At 37.3% G+C, this 22,313-nt stretch overlaps 1 protein-coding gene across 2 annotated transcripts in view; it reads right to left on the bottom strand.

Annotated features, from left to right (window-relative positions):
• Positions 1–22,313, bottom strand: part of GABRG2 (gamma-aminobutyric acid type A receptor subunit gamma2) — an 80,530-nt gene that overhangs the window by 26,595 nt on the left and 31,622 nt on the right. For both annotated transcript variants that reach the window (XM_084535379.1, XM_084535378.1), the window contains exons 3-6: positions 21,168–21,235; positions 19,947–20,167; positions 14,361–14,443; positions 13,556–13,693 (exon numbers count right to left, since the gene is read on the bottom strand). In XM_084535379.1, coding sequence (XP_084391505.1) covers positions 13,556–13,693; positions 14,361–14,443; positions 19,947–20,167; positions 21,168–21,235 — 510 coding nt within the window. The remainder of the gene's footprint in view (positions 1–13,555; positions 13,694–14,360; positions 14,444–19,946; positions 20,168–21,167; positions 21,236–22,313) is intronic.

A 22,313-nucleotide genomic window follows, 5' to 3' on the forward strand; every position in this document is an offset into this window, starting at 1 on the left:
TGCCATGAGATACTAATCTGTAAGAAATCAGCCTTCTGCTCACAGAAATGTTCATTTTTCAGTTTTAATTCTCCCTAGACAAAATCTCCTATCACACTGTGAAACAAAAATCCATTTTAAACTTTTAAGAAGGTGACCATAAGGAAGAGTAGGGCCAGAATAAAAGAAAGAAAGAAATTGAGATTTTTTTTCTTCCCAGTTTATCAGCCTCATCAGCAAAGCATTATTTCCAAGGGGTATGGTTTATCCTGGAGCCACCTACTGAGGAAGGGGTGGACATTAAAGTTGGCAAACTCTGCAGGGGAATGTCTGCTTGTGGTTACTTTTGTACTGAATTGTTTCAGAACTTAACCTCCAGGAGATGTGGTAACTAAATCATGAGGATGTAATGATTCATCCCCCTGCACAGAACAGGCACTACCACCTCAAATGGTGCACTGACCGAGCGATCTTAGATCAGCCAGCTGGTAGGAAGCTCAGGGACAGTCTTAGTCATTACCAAGCTCTGAAATAAGGCTACTGTGACTGCTGAGACTATGTCCACACAGAAATTGCCCTGTCCTCTGGGGATGGGAGGTTACCACCGTGCCTTTTCTCTCTGGGGCACTGGTGGGATTTGCTCTCCACACACAACATTCCACAAGTTGACAGAAATTTACTGTTTCTGTATTCCAGTATCCAGCATGTTGATGTTTTCCTTTTGCACTTTTCTTCAGACTTATTTTTCTTCTCTGACTTAGTTTTCACTATTTGCTAGTAATACATTCTCCCCGGAAAGTTCTCTGCTTTTCTCATCAACAGGGATGCATGCTGTCTGCGAATTGACAGATATTGCAGATATCCTATACCCATACTGAAAGACTTTTTTTCTGCATTATTGCTAAACCTACTTCTACTGTTTTCAACATTTCTGAGTTAAAAAAAAAAAAAAAAGCAAAATAAAAATTTTTGCTTTTCTTCAAATTCAATAATAGTTTTTTGTTTGTTTGTTTTTTTTGTTTTTTCCCAGAAAGAAAACAAATGGTAACAGTTTTACAAGAACTCATTTCATAGAACAGATCCTTAGATCTGTTGCAAACATAGCTGTTGCAAACATAGCTGGAGTGTGACATAGTGTTCTCATAAATTACCTTATGTTATTTATTAAAGAAATTCAGTTCCAAGATGTTAGTGTTTTCAGTTATGATTTTTTTACCTATTTTTTATTATTTCTAATAGCAGAACAGTAGTTTGCTGCAGTGATATACAAAAGGGCATTTTAGTAAAATACAAGAATGGTAGGAAGGATGTGGATTTATTTTATTTTAATGGAAGTTACTAGATAACAGTAGAAAATAGTCTAGGAAGTTGTTACTAATTATTTGTTGACTATATGTTTTTGTCTTTTGATTAACTAGAGAAGGGACATTAAGAAAGGTCAAATAGTTACTTCTATGTGTAATTTGAATGGGCAAAGTGTAAACTTGTTAGGATTTTCTGAGCACTACAAAGGAAAAGACTTTGTTGTTGATGTGTTTTTTTTTTTTGATATTTTTTTCTTGACCCATACAGTCACAGAAGATAAGCAACCCTATATGACTGTTACTAATAAAATACAACTCTTTAATTCCTCCTTATGCTCATATTCTCAAGGTTAAAAGAGAAGTGATGAGATTGAACCAACAAGAACACATTATTTGTAATAGTCAAGTTTTTTGACCATTTCATCAATTCTTAGAACTATATACAAGAACAAACAGTAATTTGACAACTTGTTTCATGATCATTCCTGATAATTAACACTGAGACACACAAAAGGTTTATGCATAATGTCTTGAAAAATATTTTAAGATTTTCCTACGTAGAGCATGATACAAGAAAGAATTATTACATAAATTTTATCCTGCAGCTCTTTGGCTTTAATTATGCAGTCTTTGAGAAAGTAGCAAAGAGCTTACTTAATAAACTGTATCGCTTGTAGAGATAAGTGTCATATTTATAGCTTCTGTAATGTGCATCAAAATGAGGACAATTATGTCTTGCTTAAAAAAAGGCAATACTGAAGCACACTATTTACAAGTAAGAATTTATTTTAACAATACAAATGAGGGGGTTAATGTTTATTAAACAAAATGATAATGACAAATATACGAACATTACAACCATCCTTAGTGCTACGCTACAATGTTGCTCTGTGAGAATGTGCTGTCAACATTATAAAATTGTTCTATGGAATTGCAGACCACATGTATCTAAAAATATAAGTAGAACACTTACGATCATAAAGTCCTGTGGAGAGTGTTAGTTATTTCTACTTACTGCACATTTATTTAACGCCTTGGTTTATTTTCTTTTTGTTTCTCCTCTTTTATTTAACATACCAAATTACAAATTGAAGCTTACTAGTATTGTCTTTAAACTTAGTGGTGTTATATTAGTTTCATTTGCTTTTTAAGTCAGATATTTGGCTGGATTTGAGAATTATTAGCTCCCATTACTGACATCTGACTCTGATAGTCCTGTTTCACTGTCTTGTGTATCCTTCTTCCAATCAGACTTACAACTGTATCTATTCAAATACAGTGATAACCTCCCTCAACAAAACAGCACCTTAGATAAATAGGTTGCTGAAAATGTAATGTAATGCTATGAGAATGAGAAGCTAGAAAGTGTGCTTGCAAACTGAAGGGATTTAGCTGCACAAGAACAGCCTTTGAAGCATATGTTTATTATTTAGGACATGCATGTGCCCCAGGCAAATCCAAACTTATTTCAAATGAGCTATTCCTACACTCTATAAATTGTGAACATTAAACTGTCATCACCTTCAAACATCCTTCCTGAATTTGTTTTTCTTCCCTGAGAGAACAGGAAGGTAATAAGGAAAGTGAGACTAAAGGAAAAAAAAAAAAAAAAATTATCTGAAAATCATTGTACTAAAAACAATTTTCTGATCATAAAAAGGGTCTGGAAGTGAAGTACTGGTGAAAACATCAAGCATCAGTGCTATGCTGACCAATTTACAGGTTACAAAGATTACTTCCTGACTTTATAGCTGAAAGGCTGAAGTGCTTGGGAAACCTCCAATTTATTACAGGATTGCTTGAAGTTTAATTATTCAAATAACACAATAAAACATTTGTTTAAATCTATAATTGAAACATACCTATTCACTATGAAGAAAATTACTAAAAATGCTTAAAAGTAATTTATTGTGATGCTAAAATAATTGTACATTTATGTTTTTGACTGCTAAGCTATACAGTGATTTGTTATAATTAGATCTGACATCAGTTGCAAAGAGTGGCATTACAGTGATTTTCTCTTGAGATATTGCAACAGTTTCTGTGAAAGTTAACCAGAGGATGAGGTATGATGATTTTATTACCAAACAAGAATTAAAAAAGAGACCTTGGGTGTTAATATTATTTGTGTAATCAGAGTAATCAGTACCTATGTAAATATATTCACAGACATACTAGTGACATCACAGAAATTTGTGTACTAAGTTGCTTGTAGGAGATGCTTTAAGAGCAAGGATTACTCTATTTACTAGTTTTGTCATAAAATAAAATAAAATTAATAAAGTGTAAATAACATTGACAAAACAAAATTTGATGTAATATTAGCAAAATAAAAATTAAATAATATTAATAAAAATATTAATAACTACACATTGTTTTTAATTAATTTACTTTTTCCTAAAATATCAAATTATTTTCTTTCTCTCAAATAAACAAATATTTTTCTTAAATGTACTGTTGTATTATATCCCCCCAATTTTGTTCCTTAGAACAAAATTTCTTGCCTTTAGCATCTGAGCTTTTGCAATTGTCATGCGTTTGGTTTAGTGGAAATGCTGATAGGGTTCCATATTATCCCTTATTCTCTGGTTCCTTGCTGTAGTGGGTTTACGTGGCAAGGCTTTGGTAGCAGGGAGCCATAGGGGTGGTTTCTGTGAGAAAGATCTAGAAGCTGCCCCATGTTTGGGAAGGGCCCCATTGTTTTCCAGATCCGAGCCAATAAGCGATGTTGTTTTGCGCCTCTGTGAGAGCATATTTAAGACAGGGAAAAAACGCTGCGACACACAGCAGCCGGGAGAGTCAAGGGAGTGAGAGAACAGCCTTGCACATGCCAAGGTCAGTGTAGAGGGAGGGGGAGAGGTGCTCCAGGCGCCGGAGCAGAAGTCCCCTGCGGCCTGTGGTGAGGACCATGGTGAAGCAGGATGTCCCCTTGCAGCCCATGGAGTACCACGGTGGAGCAGGGTTCCACGCTGCAGCCCGTGGAGGAGACCACGGTGGAGCAGGTGGCCCTGCACCGACGGAGGCTGCCGCCTGTGGAAGACCCCTGCCGGAGTAGATTCCGGGCCGGACCTGTAGCCTGTGGAGAGGAGCCCACGCAGGAGCAGGTGACCCGGCAGGAGCTGCTGCCTGTAGGGGAGCCAGGTTGGAGCAGTTTTCTCCTGAGGGATGGACCCCGTGGTACGGACCCATATCTGGAGCAGTTCTGGAAGAGCTGCTGCCTGTGGGAAGCCCACGCCGGATCAGTTCATCAAGGACTGCATCCCGTGGGTGGGACCCCACAGCACAGGGGACGAGAGTGACCGAGAAGGAGCGGCAGAGAAGAAGTGCTGTAGACTGACCATAACCCCCATTCCCCGTTCCCCTGCGCTGCTCGGGGGGAGGAGGTGGAAGAGGGTGGATGGGGGGGAAGGTGCTTTTGGTTTGCTTTTTCCTTTGTTTTCTCACTTCTCTCGCTTGTTAGTAATAGGCAATAAATCTTACTATCTCCTTATGCCGAGTCTGTTTTGCCCGTTACAATAATTACTGCGTGATTTTCTCGTCCTTATCTCAATCTCTTGAGCCCTTTTCACATATTTTCTCCCCATTCCTTTTTGAGGAGGGGGAGTGAGAGAGCGGCTGTGGTGGAGCTCGGCTGCCCACTCGAGCGGAACCACGACACTTGCATTAATCCTTTTTATCCTTACCTAACCTTTCTAAAGCTCAGTTTACTTTGGAGCAAGCCATGCTTTCAGTATGGCAAATGTTCAGAGAGACAAACTTGCTTTCAGGAAGATAAATGACCCCCAGGAGTCTTTGTTCAATTGGGAAATCAAGAGGTTTCTGGCTCCAACAACCCTTTTCTTCAGGGACAGTCATGATTTCACTTTGCTGGGGTGACTCAATTGACATTACTGAGTCTAGGAAAACCAGGATTAAAAGAGCTGAATTACTGTCACTGGAATGTTAAGAAGGCTTTAAAATATTCTCAAAAGATAAAAAGCATCAAAGAGGCTTTCAACTCTATTTATATGATTAGTTGGTGAACTTATATGATTAGCAGGTGAACTTGATTGCCTAAACCTGAAGCTATATAGATACAAGTCTGAAGAAAAAACTCAGATTCTTTCAGTCCATAGGAATTTAAAATATTCTGATTCCATAAGAATAGTCTTTGTTTGTTTTGTTTTTCCACCCATTAAACCTCAAAGATCTAACCTGTCACTGTAACAGAAATAACCAAGCTAAGTCCTGGTGCTCCAGATCCTTTTTTGCATTAACACCCAAGCCCTTCACTCTCAGTTGCTACTTCCATGGCTTGGCAGTTCTCAGTGCTTAACCATCATGCTCTTTCCAAAGGGTCCTACAGCAGCTAACAATTTTAGGAAAATGCATTTCAAATGGGTGCAACTACACTTGTTAAAGACATGGAAAAGTTCCTTTTTACTGTGGTCAAAACTGAACATAGAATAGAAAACAAGGCCAAAACTAGCTCTTAATAATAAGTATTACTTGAATCTACAAGCTTGCTTGTTGGACATGTCATTTCCATTGAATTCTCTGCTCCCCTGCCTATACTGTTAAGGTGCCATGGGTTGATTTGCTGTCACAAGGGTGGGTGTGGTCATTTCAAAAACTACATATCAGATGATGGAAAAAGTGGTGTTTGAATGGATAAAGGAAGTGGAAAGGCACCTGTTCAGATATTCTCAGGTCTCTAGAGGTGCTACCAAGAGCTGAAGTGGTTGGCATAGGAGAAGAGACATGAATGAAGTTGACTCGAATTCTTCACAGACATCCCAGGAGAGGACTCTGTCCCTCCTGCCTGTACTCATTGCCCAGTTCCACAGAAAGCTTTCAGCTTGTCCCTGTCTTCTGGTCTGTCTCACAGCGCGATATGGGGATAAATGGATCTAAGGGGTTCTGAGTTAGCAGTTCAGAAAAGGTGTGTGTGCATACGTAGGTTTTGGTTGTCTACACAACAGGAAGGAACCAAAAAGCCTGCTTACAGAATAAGCTCATTTATGCAGCCATGTGAATTCATCTATGAATACTCATTTGCCACACAATTAGCCAATTTGGATGAGAAAAAGTGGAGAACACAATAGGTATGGGAGAGAGGGACTTGTACTACATCTCTACGTTTTGAAGACATCATCCTGAGAGGTAGACTGTTTTCAGCAATCTTTTCAGCGTAACTTCAGCAAACATTCATTAATTGCTATAGTTTGATGAATGACTGAACAGACATGAGTATCTGGCATATCTGAGAAATGTTTGTTATTTATATTTCTTATCCTTCATAAGTAATATGCAGGCATAGTTACCTTACCTGTTTTATTCCCTGACAGCAATATCAAACTTGTAAGTCACCACCAAAAACACTCCTCCTCCTCACAGATCATCTGTAACTATTCATAATGGTGGTATGTCAAAGTTAAATAACTCAGTTTATTCTGGATTTGCTTGTTTGTCTTTTTTCAAATAGTGATACACTAGGTATGGCACTGTGAAATAGTGGTTCATAAGAGTAGTTCTGCATTATTAAAACAAGGGAAAGTTTAAATGTCAAAAGAAAAAAGTAATTTACTCACTGGTGCTCTTTCCAGAGAGGTGACAAGAATATTTATATTAATAATAAAATCTTAACATTTGTGAAGGATATCTTAAGAATATTAAGGATATTAGCTTGGAGCTCTGGGTTTCCTTGGAAGCAGCAAGCATAAAAATAGGCCTTTCTGATTGTTGTGTCTGCCTGCTGCTTTAAATGTTTCACTCTTCTACAGAGAGTATCAGAGAGCAAAAATGTGAAAGGTAATAATTTCATATAGCTTTTCAAAAAATTAGAATATTGAGATAAATACCCTCCAAAGCCATCAGGAGAACAACAAGGATACACAGGACAAGCTAAGACACTGTGGGTTGAGTTCTCTGACTTACAGCTTACATCATAGTTTTCTCTGCAAATTTAAACAAAGTATGTTTAAACTCAGCCAAAATCCAAATGTGGGTACAGGTATCTTGTGCTTATTCACTAGGTCAATATCTTTAGACAGGGAACAGTTTTTGAAAGGACCTCCCTGCAATGCCACATGCTGTATTCAGCCTGTATTGGGCCCTGGAAGAGTGTGTTGGGCTGGCAAAGACTTCTAAGCATGGTGGAAATCCACCTATGGGCATGTTTTAATGCCAGGCCTATTTCCCAACAGGGGGAAATATCTTCAAATTTTTTATGCACTTGTCTCATCATATTTTGACTTAATAAAGAAATATAAGACAAGGTTCCTATTTTTTCAGAGTGCTATGCGACCTCTGGGGACTGCACGCCTGCCAACAGTTCAATTCATTACAATACAGCATTAAGATAAAATATAAAAGTGTACAAATATGTCCTCTTCCACAAAATAATAGCCTTGACCACATTTTCCTGATAAAGCAGAAACCTGACCCAGATGTATTTACATAGTTAAATAGATGTCTAACAAGATAAATATTTAATTACCAATTTGATGCTTTTTATCAATTATGAGCAACACACAATCTCTATTGCACAGCTCTGGTTAGCTGTGCAAAATACAGAACTGAAAGAAAATAAAATGGAATTTACAAGTGTTGGCTCACCAGTCTCATGGATTCTGTTTGCCTTGTTAAATTGCTGTTTATTGATTATACTTATAATGCTGTGTATCTAACTAAAAATTCAGGACTGGCTCTGCGACTAAGGTATATGCCTGGTTTAAGAAAGGAAATACCCAGTCACAGAAATGGACTGGGAATAGCAGAAGCTCCATCTCTCCTAAATAATGACACATTTACAAACTTTGGCATAATACAGTATTCAGTAGCAGGATGTCCATTCAAAAACACTGAATAATCAGTAGAACTGCATGTTATGCATTAATTTTATGAAATTTGTTGAAACTTTTTGATTGAAAGAGTTCTTTCCTTCTGGTCTGAGGTAGGATCGCTATATTTCTAGCCTGTCTTATATTTCATAAAACCTCTGATTTTAGCATTTCTACAATCTTCCTATGCATCAGTGTAAATTATTATTATGGTTTTAAAAGAGTGTTTTACTCTCCTGCCTAAATCTTACTTGATGAAAAGCAGCTCATTATTTCTCCCCTAACCCTAAGTGAAGAACATGAGCATTAGCTCCTTGATCACTGGTTATTCTTTCTTCCAGGCTAGTCACATCCTTCCAAATGTTTGCATAGGTCATGTTCTCTAAACCCTTTACTTACTACCATCTCCTGCACTCCCCTCACTTTCTTACAAGGCTACACTTAAAGTCAAACACTTTTTTGAATTAAGAACAACAACTTCACATCAGTTTTTCACCTAGTAGAACAGATATTTCACTCAAATTTATACAGCACTTGGGGCCATGAATCCCAGAAAAAAAAAAAGTTTTTTTTGCAACAGTATCACATTCTGTATCCTGGTGTATTTTTGGACTTTCTTTCTCTCTTGCTCTTTCTCGCTCTATCTTTCAGCAACTCCTGACTTTTTCATATGTGTGCATTTTATTATTTCCTTAATAGCATCTTTCACTCTTTATTTTAAGTAACAAATTTCAGATTTTTGAATTTTCCTATTTTATCTTTTTCACAAAGCGCTACATCTCCCTGTTTGGTAACACTCACTTGTGCATTCTGTATTGCAGATCTTGTACTTCTGCATCGCTTGTTGCATTGCAGTAATAATCAGAAAGATTAAAGCTTATCTTTCTTGTTAGTCAAATCAGAGGTGAGAGAGTTGTATAGAAAAACTTCCTTGAAGTGCCTCCTAAGCTATAGACATTTTTATTCTCTTACGTGATTTTGGCTACACTCTGTAATATTTTCATTTTGACATCCAAAGTAAAGAAAAGTGGTGGACTTGCTGCACTGTTTTCTAACCACATTTTTTCCCTGTTTTTAATCCATGGTGAATATGAAAGGTCAGAAATTGAATTTAAGATAGTTTTTAAAGAAAAGCTAAGAACTATCATTATTTGAATTACATGTGGTGTAATTTGAATTACATGTGGTGTGCAATACGAAAAGAAAATATTGAGGATGGGATGAGAATATTAAGGATAACTTGTGTTAGAGCTGTCATTTTTGTTTTTATCTTTATTATTATTGCTTGTTATATAATACAACTTGTTTTCTGTGTTAACTGTCCATTCTCTGCCACACTTACGTTTTAGATTTGTAACGTGTAGAACACATATCTAATAGATCAGACACCTTTAAATAACCAAAGGCAATATCATGAACTCTGAACATGTAAAAGAAAAACAGCTAGGTGCCTCAGCATTAGGTTTGAGGTAGGATTTTGTAAAATACATAACAGATTGCTTTGTGAGGATTACTCATGAATGCATCCATCTAAACTTTGGAAACAAACAAACAAACAAACAAAAAAAAAACCTACTTTTTTTGTCCCCAAGACTTTCCCATTAACTCGTTCATTTTTTATTGAAGAATCTCAGTACCATTCAGGGAACGGGACCTTACACTGTGAGCCAAAAGGTCACATGACAATTGGTAGTTTCTGAGTAATTGATCCAAGATATGGATCAATTTATGAATAATATGAAAATATTTTAAAAAAATATGAATATATAAAAATATTATCAAAATATGAATCATTTGAGCAATGATTACGAATGCAATTCAATAATACAATAAATCTTAAAGCCATCTCAGTTTATGTCAGGTCAACTGTAATATTTTACATAACTCAAATTATATATTTTAACATTCATTTTATTCCAGAGAATCTAAGCTTAATCACTGCTGTTTACACAACATAGGTGGTAATGCAAAGGCAATAAATATATACTGGTAATATATTGTTAATTGTAGAGACTATCTAATAATTTCAATTAAATGTCCATGGAGCAGCGACTTGAGAGTTAAATTTTCTTAGTGGTTTCTGTTATTATGGACAGCAGATTCCATTAGCTAAGTCATGTCTTATTGCTTGGTCTGTGACTTTCACAGAACATTAGTCACATTGGGATGTTCTGTGTGGAGAGCAACAAGCTGATGATTCTGGATGGCACACTTCAGAGAGACAGACAGAATGGTTTGTCTTTTCCGTTTGCCTTATTTTTCCACCTTTGTCTTATTCTAGCTCCTTTTTGCTGCTGTTATCAGGGTTTTCTAACTAATAGGGGGCTGAATTCCAACATCTGGCCCTTTCAGTTAGTCTTATATTTCTGCACTGGTTGCAAAGGAAGAGCTGCAGACAAATGTCACTTCAACAAGTTCATCAGATATTAAGGAGCTTACACTCATCGGTTCTTGCTTCCCTCTGCCCTTAACTCAGCCCAGATCTTGAACATTCAGCTATGACATGACAGAAACGGAATAGCAGGGAATTTTTAGTGACCAAGTCTCAGCCATCCTTTCTGATTCTTTTCTCTGCTCCAGTCATTGAGACAGCGTAGCCCTCAAGGACTTGGACGTGTTAGTAACTGGGAGACAGTGAGAATCAAGAGTTTCTTTTAAAATGGAGTAAACATAGATATGGAAAGTTGACTCCAGTTTCAAATACCTTAATACTACCCCAGGCTCCTCCTGTTTTATAACTGTTCAGTCTCATACACTAACATCTTGTGTTCAGGTTTCACTGGGTTCTGTTGTCACCTAAATCTAGTCTGTGGAAGAGTTGAGGGAATTACAGTACAGTCCTCTTTCTGACATCTCCTTAATCTCCTCCACTGCGCCTAAGCTCATATCTCTTCCAAAGCATCACCAGTGGGACTGTCATTAGTTTGTACCTAAACTCCATTATCCACAGCACTGCAATTAGTTGCATAAAGCCTTGTGACTAATTTTGGCTATTTGGGTATTCAAACTCTTGTGTAATCAGGCTGTACATAGGTTGCAAGTAAATCTAATAGCTTGGATTATTTTTCTTTTCTTTTGGGGCAGCTCTGTGTATGTCAGAGTAATTTTAGGTATTTTCTCAGCCCAATTTATTTTTTTTTTTACCTAAAAATAGAAATATTGTACTTAATATAGTTCCCAGCATGCCAATAAGGCATTTAGGTAAGCAACAAACAGTTTTTGGGCCCTGCCAGCTTTATCACAATATTTGTAGGAGGTAGAACACATTCATGACAATCTCTTCTTTTTTTCCCTTCACTTTCTCATTATTTAGATTCTGCACCTGGATCAAATTTTCTTGCATATCTGCAGGCATATAAACCAAAGAGTCAAGGAAAATCAAATTTAAGATAATCACTGGACAAGAAACATACACAGGATTATTTTCCAAGTTTTTGTACTCAGAGCTTTAGAGTAGGTCAGGATACTAAGTAGTTCTCATGAGCACTTCTTCTTAGGGGTTAAGGGATGTCTAGAGGGACTCTGCTTTAAAGGACACGCTAACTGCTAATCACTTATTTTTGTTTCAGCAAATTAAAAGGTATAGTGTATGTCATCATATTGAAAATTACTGGTACAATATGATGGTAGTGCTACAAGCTTGAATTGCTGTTCCCCGAAAAAAAAAAAAAGGCTTTCTTTGCATGGAAAACTATCTTTTTTTTCTTTCTGTGCTTCTCTGCTTATTTCCCAGTATGTGCTCACTTCACATTAAGAGAACATGAGAGTGCTTTTGATTCACCACCATAAGATGTGGATATGAAGCTTGTAGTATAAGATTTTATTGCTTTGTATTTCTGGTCAAAATAAGTTTATCAGAGAATCGCTTAAACAAAAATAAATAAATAAATAATAAGAAAAGGAGCAAATAAGGAGAACTTAAGTTACGGCTGACATAAATCTAGTGGTCAGCCAGTGCAGGATGAGATCTTAGACCATGTTTCAGTTTACTGGTGTCTTTTGTGCTGTGCCTGCTGCAGGGGCAGTCTGAGGTGTGATGCATTGCTGTTTATATTTTTGCTTTGAGATCAGCTCCACCATATCATGTGTAATGGTAGGTATTAGCAGCTATGGCTCCCATGCACGCTGCTATCTTGGCCTCTTTTGCAACTGTATTTTTATTTCCCTGGGAAAATGAGAAAGGTCGAATGCTTTCTTGAATAGTTGACTAAATATTTCCTTCAGATAAAATGCCAGAAGGGGTCACAAGGCAAATGTGGCTACTGCTTGGAGACTTCATTCTGTTTTTGCCCTGCTCCTAAGACCAAACATGTCATTGGTGCTTAATATCCAGTGATTCAGGAGTTAGAAGTTGAATTAATTCTCAAACTATTTGTTTGCACTCCAGTATAATGCACAGCAGGCTGCTCTCAGCTCTGGTGTTATCTCGCTCTCCTTTTGAATATAATAGTGATGCTGACCTTTTAGAAATAATTGTGTTATTCTTTCTAACAGATCGGGATATTTCTGTAGTCAAAATAAACACAAATGTCTGAATTTAAACCAATATATTTGCCAGAACAATAAAATATGGTGAAAGTCAAAAGAAACCTGAAAAGAAAAACTGCTTTCATTAAAGTAAGAAATCAAAGACAAGGGATACCATGCATGTACAAGAATATTAATATGTAATTCTTCTTTGCATCCTTTCTCATACTCAATGATTTCCTTTCCACTGACAAATACAACAATATATGTCTAGAATAATGTATTTTCCTGCTTAGCTAGTAGGGTTAAAATTGCCATTTTTATTAAAATCTAAGTCTTTCCTCATTTATCATTTTAAATTCCATTACTTGTTTCCAAGGAGATAAAAATATGCAGGAAAATCATCTGAGACTCTGGCTTGCAAGACTGTTCTCTTTAATGAGAGCTGAATGTGCCCTGTTTTAAGGAGAAAAATACACTTGGAGCTGCTGTAGTAAAGAGGATAGGACTTTGAATTTCATTTCTGTCCAAGCCTAACTTTCTGCTTCTAGGAGTTGGGAACAGAACCGTAAAATATTCAAACCAGTATCAGATTATTACTTGGAGGCTGTGCTGTTTTCTATGCCGAAGCAGGCTAGGAAGTACTTCGCTCACTCACTCCTTGCAGCAGTAGCTTTCTTCTGCCAATTCTAAGCATTTCTTGGAGGACAATGCAAGAATGGACAATAGGCAACAACTTTTCTTTCTGTGAGTTTCTCTTCAGAAATACTAAACCCTGTATCTTTTCTGTGAAGTGCTAATGCCAAGTTCCAAACAGTCAGAGGTTTCCTTCTTTCTAATTCTTTTAATACAATTGTAAATAAATTGTAATTTTTAAAATTATTTATTATATTTTATATTTTATTATTTTTATTATAACTATTATTATTATTTACAATTGTAAATTGTAAATAAATGTGATAATAAATAAATCAGTTGTCTTACCTGATGTGGTCTTCACTACCTCAGTTGTATTTCTTAATCCCGTAAAGGAGAACTGGTAAAGCCTCCAGGACCTTGTGTCCCCCACCTCCACTGAGCTGCGCTTCCATTGGTATATAATCTCTTCTCTTGGGTAGCCATCTTATTGCGAAGGAAAATACAGAATGCTTTGTTTCATAGTCATTGCTAGGATTTTAATGTATTCTTGGGAGTAAAAATACTATTTTCTATTTCTGGAAAAAACTGGAGAAGCATATCGCAAGTAAATTATATATATGTGTGTGTTATTTTCCTCAAGTTATTTAGTAGTGCCTTTTACTTGATGTCACATTTTAGTTATTATAAATTAAAATAGCATGTGAGGTAAATTTTTCAAAAATGAGTTTTTCACTTGTTTGCCCCACCCTTTATTTATAGTCAAAAACTCTTCAGCTGGACATAGAATTCATTCAACCTGAATGCAAAAAGCCAAACTCTTACCATTGCAATAGTAGAGCACCCATGTGCAAAAAAAAAGTGTCAGGCCACAAGGCTTTGATGCTGGAAATAAAAATGTCTACTTTTATGCTAAGATATAAGCATAAATATTAATCACAGGGGTCCCAGAAGTCACACGTGTTTTGTATAACATTTTTTGTGAACATGTGTGATCCATATACTTCAAAATAATGTCAAAATAAAACTGAAAACTATCACATTATGTCTAGCTAAGAATATAACCTATCTAGCACTAAGTATACAAATATAATTTTTTAATAAATAGTTCAGCATGGGTCAGGAAAGAGTTATCTTTAAGCATGTTACTTACAGCTTGAAAATTCCAGGGGGCAGGAATGGGCATCCATTGGGAAGTTGTGCAACTGTAGCTGACACTCAGCATCAATTGTCAGCCTGAGGAGAAAGAGATCAGGTTATACAGAACACACCTGAGAAGTTTGTACTGAAAGCTATGTCATGGCAAGTAAAACAAGGGTGGTTACTAGGGTGGAATCTGACTATGAAATATGCATATATATAATGAATATAGAAAGCAAAAGTAAATTATTGATACGGATATATTAATTTGGCTATTCCAAATATAGGAAGATATGCTTATTGATAAGCAGGTTTGTTTTTGTTTGTTTGTTTGTTTGTTGTTGTTGTTGTTGTTGTTTTAGTTATTTTGGTCCTTACCATCTACTGTAAAGCAGAATGAGATATTAAAAGTTCTGTTCCTATGCATCTGAAATGGCAGAATTACTCATGACTGGCTAGTCCTTGAGTGGATACACAGGTTTTCTCCTGAGCAGTGACAAGTCTCTGTGTCACAACATGCCATAATGCACTAGGGAAATGTGTTTTACATATATATACATATATATATATATATACTATTTCAGAAATGATGTGTAAGAGTCCAATTTTAGACATCTGCATCCAAGATAGCCATCTCAGCCATCTTTACATCCAGTGGAAAGAAAGGTGCTCTGGGGATATACTTCATTGCATTCCAAAATAGACATCTGAATTAAATTGGAAGAGGAATGCACCAGGAAGGTTTTTCTCTCCACTGACTATCATTAAAGTCTCAATTATAACTCAAGTGATGTAGGTGCTGTAGATATTCGTCACATAGACACATGTGCTTTTGGAAATCCAAAATTAGATTAGATGTATGCCCTGCTAAAAGCTCCACAATTTTTCACCAAATCCCTTCCTTGCTTCTAGCTTACACGGATTCCAGTCCTGACATGAGCTGCACGATACATGGGCTGTAAGCAAATAACCCATAAGAAGAAAAGTCTGTGGACAGGAGGGAGGAGGGGGGGAGGGGAAGAGCAGTGATGTTTATTTGCTCCTTTTGTTCATATAAAAACTATATTTTTTTGTTTGTTTGTTGGTGTTTTTTGTTTTTTTTTGTTTTTTTTTTTTTTTTTCCTCCTGGTTCCTCGGTGTCCAAATGAGCAACTCTGTGAGATGAGCGTGCTTCCTGGTTCGTGCATGTCAGTGCTGTATGCAGATGTCTCCCTGAATCTCCCACTGGGTGGATGTGTGTGTGTGTGTGTGTGGATATGTGTGTTATAGAGGAATGCTGTGGCTGCTAGTCAACAAGTTAATATAGTCAAAAGGAAACTTTTCTACATTAGGGATTTAGGAACAAAACTCATTTCTCTTGATACTAAGGGATAATGTGTTTGTGACACAAAAGGAGAGATAATTCTGTGTGCTAAGAACATTGTCCATTCTTTCTCTTCTCATTTCTATCATCTTCAGTTTCATTTGAAGAAAATTATAATATGGAAAAAAAAAAAGTTCCTCCTTCAAGTGTCTTTTCTCTGATAAACAAATTTAACATGGTTAATGGGATGGAATCAGATTATGCTACTGTTTGTGTGTGGGTTTTTTTTTTTTTTTGGTGTTGTTGTTTTTTGTTTGTTTTTTTTTTTTCCTTTTGTTTTCTCTTGTGGAATTGAGTAGATATTCCCTAGGACAAAGCACCACCAAGATTTCAATATTGCCAAGCATGGAAACTTCACAACCTCACAACCTCCCTAGGCAACCTGTTTCATGGTGTGTCCACTTTCTCAGTAAGAAAGCTTCTTATGTTTAACCAGAATTTCCTGTATTTCCATTTGTGTTTTCCAGCTGGCTGGCACCCAGTCTGTTCTAATGCATAGGTTTATTCATCACCCAATACAGGGCTTTACATTTTCCTATGTTGAAGTCCATGAGATCCTTCTTGGCCCATTTCTCCAGTGTGTCGTGGTCCCTCTGAGTGTCAGCACAACCCTATGATACACCAAACACTTCTCCCAGTTTAGTATTACCTACAGACTTGCTGAGGATGCACTCTGTCCTATTGTTCAGGTAATTAATGAAGACGCGAAGGTGTTAAACAGTATTGACTCAGCACCAAACTGGGGACTACACCTCTAGTGGCTTCTTTCCTTCTTTCATGACAGTGCTCACAACCCTTTGCACCTGGCAGCTCATGAAGTTTTCCATCCACTTTGCTGCCCGGTATTTTAGCCTGTGCCTGGTTCTTCTCCACTGAGGGTGTGCCTCCCTTGCTCCAGGCTTTCCCACTCATCTTGGAAACCTGGGATTGCTGGAGGTTTGTTTTACCAGTAAAGACTGCAAGGCAAAGGCAACATTGTATTCCCAGGGAAGCTCATGGAGCAGATTATCTTGTGTGTAATCACACGGCACTTACAGGGCAAGCAGGCGATCAGGCCCAGTCAGCATGGGTTTATGAAAGGCAGGGCCTGCTTGACGAACCTGATCTCCTTCTATGACAAAGTGACGCGCTTCGTAGATGAGGGAAAGGCTGTGGATGTGGTCTACCTTGACTTCAGCAAGGCTTTTGACACTGTTTCCCACAGCATTCTCCTCAAGCAACTGTCTGCTCATGGCTTGGACTGGCGTACGCTTCGTTGGGTTAGAAACTGGCTGGATAGCTGGGCACAAAGAGTTGTGGTGAATGGAGTCAAATCCAGTTGGAGGCCGGTCACTAGTGGCGTTCCCCAGGGCTCGGAACTGGGGCCGGTCCTCTTTATATCTTTATCAATGATCTGGACGAGGGCATTGAGTGCACCCTCAGTAAGTTCGCAGATGACACCAAGTTAGGTGTGTGCGTCAATCTGCTCGGGGGTAGGAAGGTTCTGCACGAGGATCTGGATAGGCTGCACCAATGGGCTGAGGCCAACTGTATGAAGTTCAACAAGGCCAAGTGCCGGGTCCTGCACCTGGGGCGCAATAACCCCAAGCAGAGCTACAGGCTGGGAGATGAGTGGTTAGAAAGCTGCCTGGCAGAGAAGGACCTGGGAGTGATGGTGGATAGTCGGCTGAATATGAGCCAGCAGTGTGCTCAAGTGGCCAAGAAGGCCAAGAGCATCCTGGCTTGCATAAGAAGCAGTGTGACCAGCAGGGCTAGGGAAGTGATTGTCCCCATGTACTCGGCTCTGGTGAGGCCGCACCTCGAGTACTGTGTTCAGTTTTGGGCCCCTCACTATAAGAAGGACATGGAGGTGCTCGAGCGAGTCCAGAGAAGGGCGATGAAGCTGGTGAGGGGTCTGGAGAACAAGTTTTACGAGGAGTGTCTGAGGGAGCTGGGCTTGTTCAGCTTGGAGAAAAGGAGGCTCAGGAGTGACCTTCCTTCCTTCCTCCCTTCCTCCCTTCTTCCCTTCCTCCTTTCCCCCCTTCCTTCCCCCCTTCCTTCTTTCCTCCCTTCCCCCCACCCTTTTCTCCTTTCTTTCCCCCTTCCTTTCCCCCTTTTTTCCCCCCTCCCATTCCCTTCTTCCTTCCCCCTTTCCTTCTCCCCTTCCTTCCCCCCTTCCTCCCTTCCTCCCTGGGCTAAAGTTGCCCCACGGGAGGTTTAGGTTGGATGTTAGGAAGAGCTTCTTTACCAAAAAGGTTGTTAGGCATTGGAATGGGCTGCCCAGGGAAGTCGTTGAGTCACCATCCCTGGAGGTCTTTAAAAGACGTTTAGATGTAGAGCTTAGTGATATGGTTTAGTGGAGGACTTGTTAGTGTTAGGTCAGAGGTTGGACTAGGTGATCTTGAAGGTCTCTTCCAACCTAGATGATTCTGTGATTCTGTGTGATATTCCTTGCCTTTTCTGTGTCCCTTGAGACCAGGTCTCCATTCCCATTTGGCAGTTCACCCACATTTTTCCTAGTCTTCCATTTGTTGAGGATGTATGTGAAGAAACTCTTCTTTATGCTTTTATGTCCCTTGCTGGATTCAATTTCAGATGAACTTTGACTTTCCTAACTCTGTTTCTGAGAGCTTGGACAGTGTTCTTGGTCAACTGTTCCTGCTTCTGCCTCTTGTACATTTTCTTTCCACATTTGAGTTTTGTCAGGAGCTTTGAGTTGACACTTGAGACCTCCTTGCTTAATTTCCTGCTGGTCAGAATGGACTGCTCTTGAGCTTGGGGGAGCCAATAAAAAATCAGCCATCAGTCCTGGAGCCCTCTTCTCTTCAGCCAGGATTGCAGATTTGCAATGATACTATCATATTTCATTTCTGGATGAATCCTAATTGGTGCTTGCTGTGACTCATCTAGACAACTAAACATACATAAACATTGGCTAACTGTTTCTAAGATCTATCAAATATATCTCTTTCTAATGAGGGAAACAGTGGTTTGAAGAAAAAGGTTCCAAGTCCAAAGAGACATTGGTGTAGCAAAGTCCAATTTAACATTTCAAAAGTGAACCTGGGATATTCTTTATCAGGTTGACTTTGATTTGCACTGGATTTCAATTCCAATCACTCTCTTATATCTTCTGGTGATGCAATGTGTAATGAATGTAAAATAACTATGAAATAAGACTCCTTTTTGTAATTCAAACATTTATAATATTAAAAGGTTGTCTTAAGGAAAGATTCAAAACTATTCATTGAAATGCTAATGAATATACTGTCCTGAAACTTTCTTTTTTTGCCACCCAGTAAAACGAAAGCAGAAAATCCATAACAATTTGAAAACGTAGTTTAAAATTCAGAAGGTCCTAAGCCTGATAATTTTGACTCTGTACTTTTATTTTAAATTATAAGGTCTCTTGAATAGACACCTCCTTTATCTACATTTTACTTACAGCCAAATATTACACCACATTAGAAAAAAAAATGCACCTAGGCTTTCCACATTTAGGAAATATATTATGATAATTGGGAATGTGCTTTTTAAATTAGTAAATGTTGCATATGCAACATTTAGATGTAGGCATGCATATAACAATTATTTACAAGACTTATAAGGAAAATCTGTCTCAAAAGAAAAACTATTCAGGCAAGTGAGAAATCTGGAGATGAGCATACCAAGTTTAGTTTGTTAGGTATTGACCTAAGTCATAAATAATCAATCTTAAAAAGAGAATCATTATTTTCATTAGATATTTGAGGAATTAAATATTTTCTCAGGTAGAACTTCATCTAGCTAAGCACTAATCAATTCAGAATATGAGGCTTCTGGTGTTTGCAGTACCTCATTTCTAACATCTATTTGATTCAAGGATATTTTGAATTTTTTAGTTTAACCTAATAAAAAGGTAAAAGACAGTATGGACCAAACTACTGGTAAACAATAGAACATACATGAAAATGAAGATGAATTACTATAACCATGCTTATATTCTTTTAGTATAGAAATGTAACTATTTGTGAAGGAAGACAGAAAAATCTATAGGTAGAAATGAAACCATTTTAATTTATCAATATCAAATATATCGCATTAAAAAAAAAAACACAAAAACCAAAAAACTTTCTTTCCTTTTTCAGGGTTGTCCACATAAGTAACAGGAAACAACACTGTTTTTTCCTTTGGATTAAGGTCAAGTGATTTTAATTCACAGGAGCCTTTTCTTTGGTTTTCCCTTGAGAAGTTGAAATTAAAGTCAGATGTAAATACCTCAGTGTGTACAACACTCTGCCGTCATTCCAGATCCTGAGCATCCTATTAGGAGTTGTTATCCAATGAGCATCAGCTTTCTTGGAATTTCGGAAAAATGTATCTGGTATCCAGATCTTCCCAACCATGTTGCTGTTTAATCTGAGCACTTTTATAGTGCTGTTGAACTTCAGACGTCTGTCATACCACGTTTGGGCGAAAAATATATCAATTGTATATTCCTGTTGTGTTAACCAGAAATACTGATGAAAACATAGCACTCAGCATTTCACATTACTCCTGATATGCTTTCCTTAACTTCATAAGAAAACAAACAAACAAATGTGAAATAGAGAAGAAGATACTAGAACTGATAATTTTTTTTTTTTTTTTGTGATTTTTTGAGGAGATTCTTTATCAAAGATTGTTGTTAAACAAAACAAAACAAAATCATTTTTTGTTTGTTTTTTGTTTTTGTTTCATTATTTTCCTGCTGACAGGTTGACCTAAAATAAAATAGAGTCATATTTGTATTTACCTTTCTGATTCCGTGTCCCCACACCTTAACCCACACCTGATCAGGTTAGAGAACAATTTACTTATTCCCTTGGATCTAGGACAGGTAAGATTTGAAGTGATTTGGCTAACCCAGTTGCCTGTGACCCTCCCCAGTTAATGTCAGAAGTGCTGAAGTCTTGCTTTCCCTGGTAGCCAGTCAGCAGCCAGTCAGCAGCCAGAAACAGCAAAAGAAATTGCAGAATGAAAAAGAGCGATGTAAAATTTCTTGCTACACTTGAAAACTATTAGAATGAAGAACACATTGTGGTGCTAAGGCTAAATCACTTTCCATCAGCTATATGAAGATAGAATTAAAGTTTTCTTTATGGAACTTTGCTTTTAGGATCTGAGCTTTTTCCTTTTATCTCTTGGTGGCAGGAGTAGTAATATCACTGGTGAATGCCTTTGCTTGATTTGTAGCAATCTGGAAGGTCAGTCCTACAAGAGCTAAACTATCAGAAAGCACTGCAGAATACAGCACATGGATGTGCAAAAACTGTTATTATTCACAGCTCAGTTTTGCTGTCTCATATAGACTCATAGCTCATGCAGTCCTTACATCTATAGTAACAATAAGCTTTTAAATAATATAGGTATAACACAACATTAAAATTAATGGAAACCTTGTAATGCCAAAAATTCAACCTTGAACATTGTAGGAAAATGTGGCAATCATTTACCTACCATATTAATAGCATTCACTGGCCCAATGCTATTTACATACATGTCAGTGTGAATTACTGTTGGTTTAACTGTAAGAGAAACAACAAAAATCACCACCATGAATGAAGGTCAAAACCAACTGCAAGAGAATGAAACAAATTAAAAAGATTGTTTTAATACCTCTGTTATATGGCTATGGTTGCCTCACATTTAAATGTTCATATCCAATAGATAAATAGATAAATTTACAGAAATTTCTCCAGCTTGAAATTAGCTGAACACACTTTGAGACAAATTCTTATACAATATATTCTATCAGAACATATTTACTTATGATATGAGAACAAATACTGAGACCAGCGTCATTACTTTAGTGAGTCATATCTCAGTGAATATGTATATTTTGTGTCAAATCGCAGCAACACATCTGACAAAACACTATCAACGGAAGGAAATTTATTCCTCTTACAATTTGTTGCATCACCCATTTAACATTATAATGCTGAATGCAATGTGACTGCTGTTGCCTGCAGAGATGCCTGTATTTAAGTATCAATTTCATGAACCCAAAGTAATATTAATACTCACGGCTGTAAAGCAGGAACAAAAACAGTTGCTAGATTAACTTATTTTGAAATTACTGTAGCTTTATTGTTCTCAAATACCCTGACTAAAACATATTTTTTTCCTAGATGTTTTCTTATAAATGCTTACTTTTTCTCTGCTCTTTAATGTCTTGAATTCGAAGAGTAAGGCACAGTCCTCTGTTCTTTAGACTACTCGCATATGATGAAGGTTAAACATTCACGTTTTCACTCATCATAAAATGTCCTTGGTTTATAAGCCTCTATAAACTTGTTAGAAACAGTTTCTTTCATTAACCTTGCTGTTCTATGCATTCCTCTGCCTGCCTGCTTCATCTGTGAATTCTCTTTGTGTTTTCCTATAATCTTACTTCTGTATCCTCTTCCACAGAGGTATTGTCTGGCTGTTCTGTACACACATAGGTCCTTCTCCTATCTACTCAGGAACCCTCATCTCTCAGATTCCTCAGTAATCAATAGAGAGGAATACCCTTGCAAAAGTTTTTTTTTGTTTTTTTTTTTGTTTTTTTTTGTTTTTCCCAGTTAAATAAGACTTCTATTGTGAGTCTGAACTTGGGTGTAT

Source organism: Aythya ferina (assembly GCF_964211825.1).
Source record: "Aythya ferina genome assembly, chromosome: 14".
Lineage (NCBI taxonomy): Eukaryota > Metazoa > Chordata > Aves > Anseriformes > Anatidae > Aythya > Aythya ferina.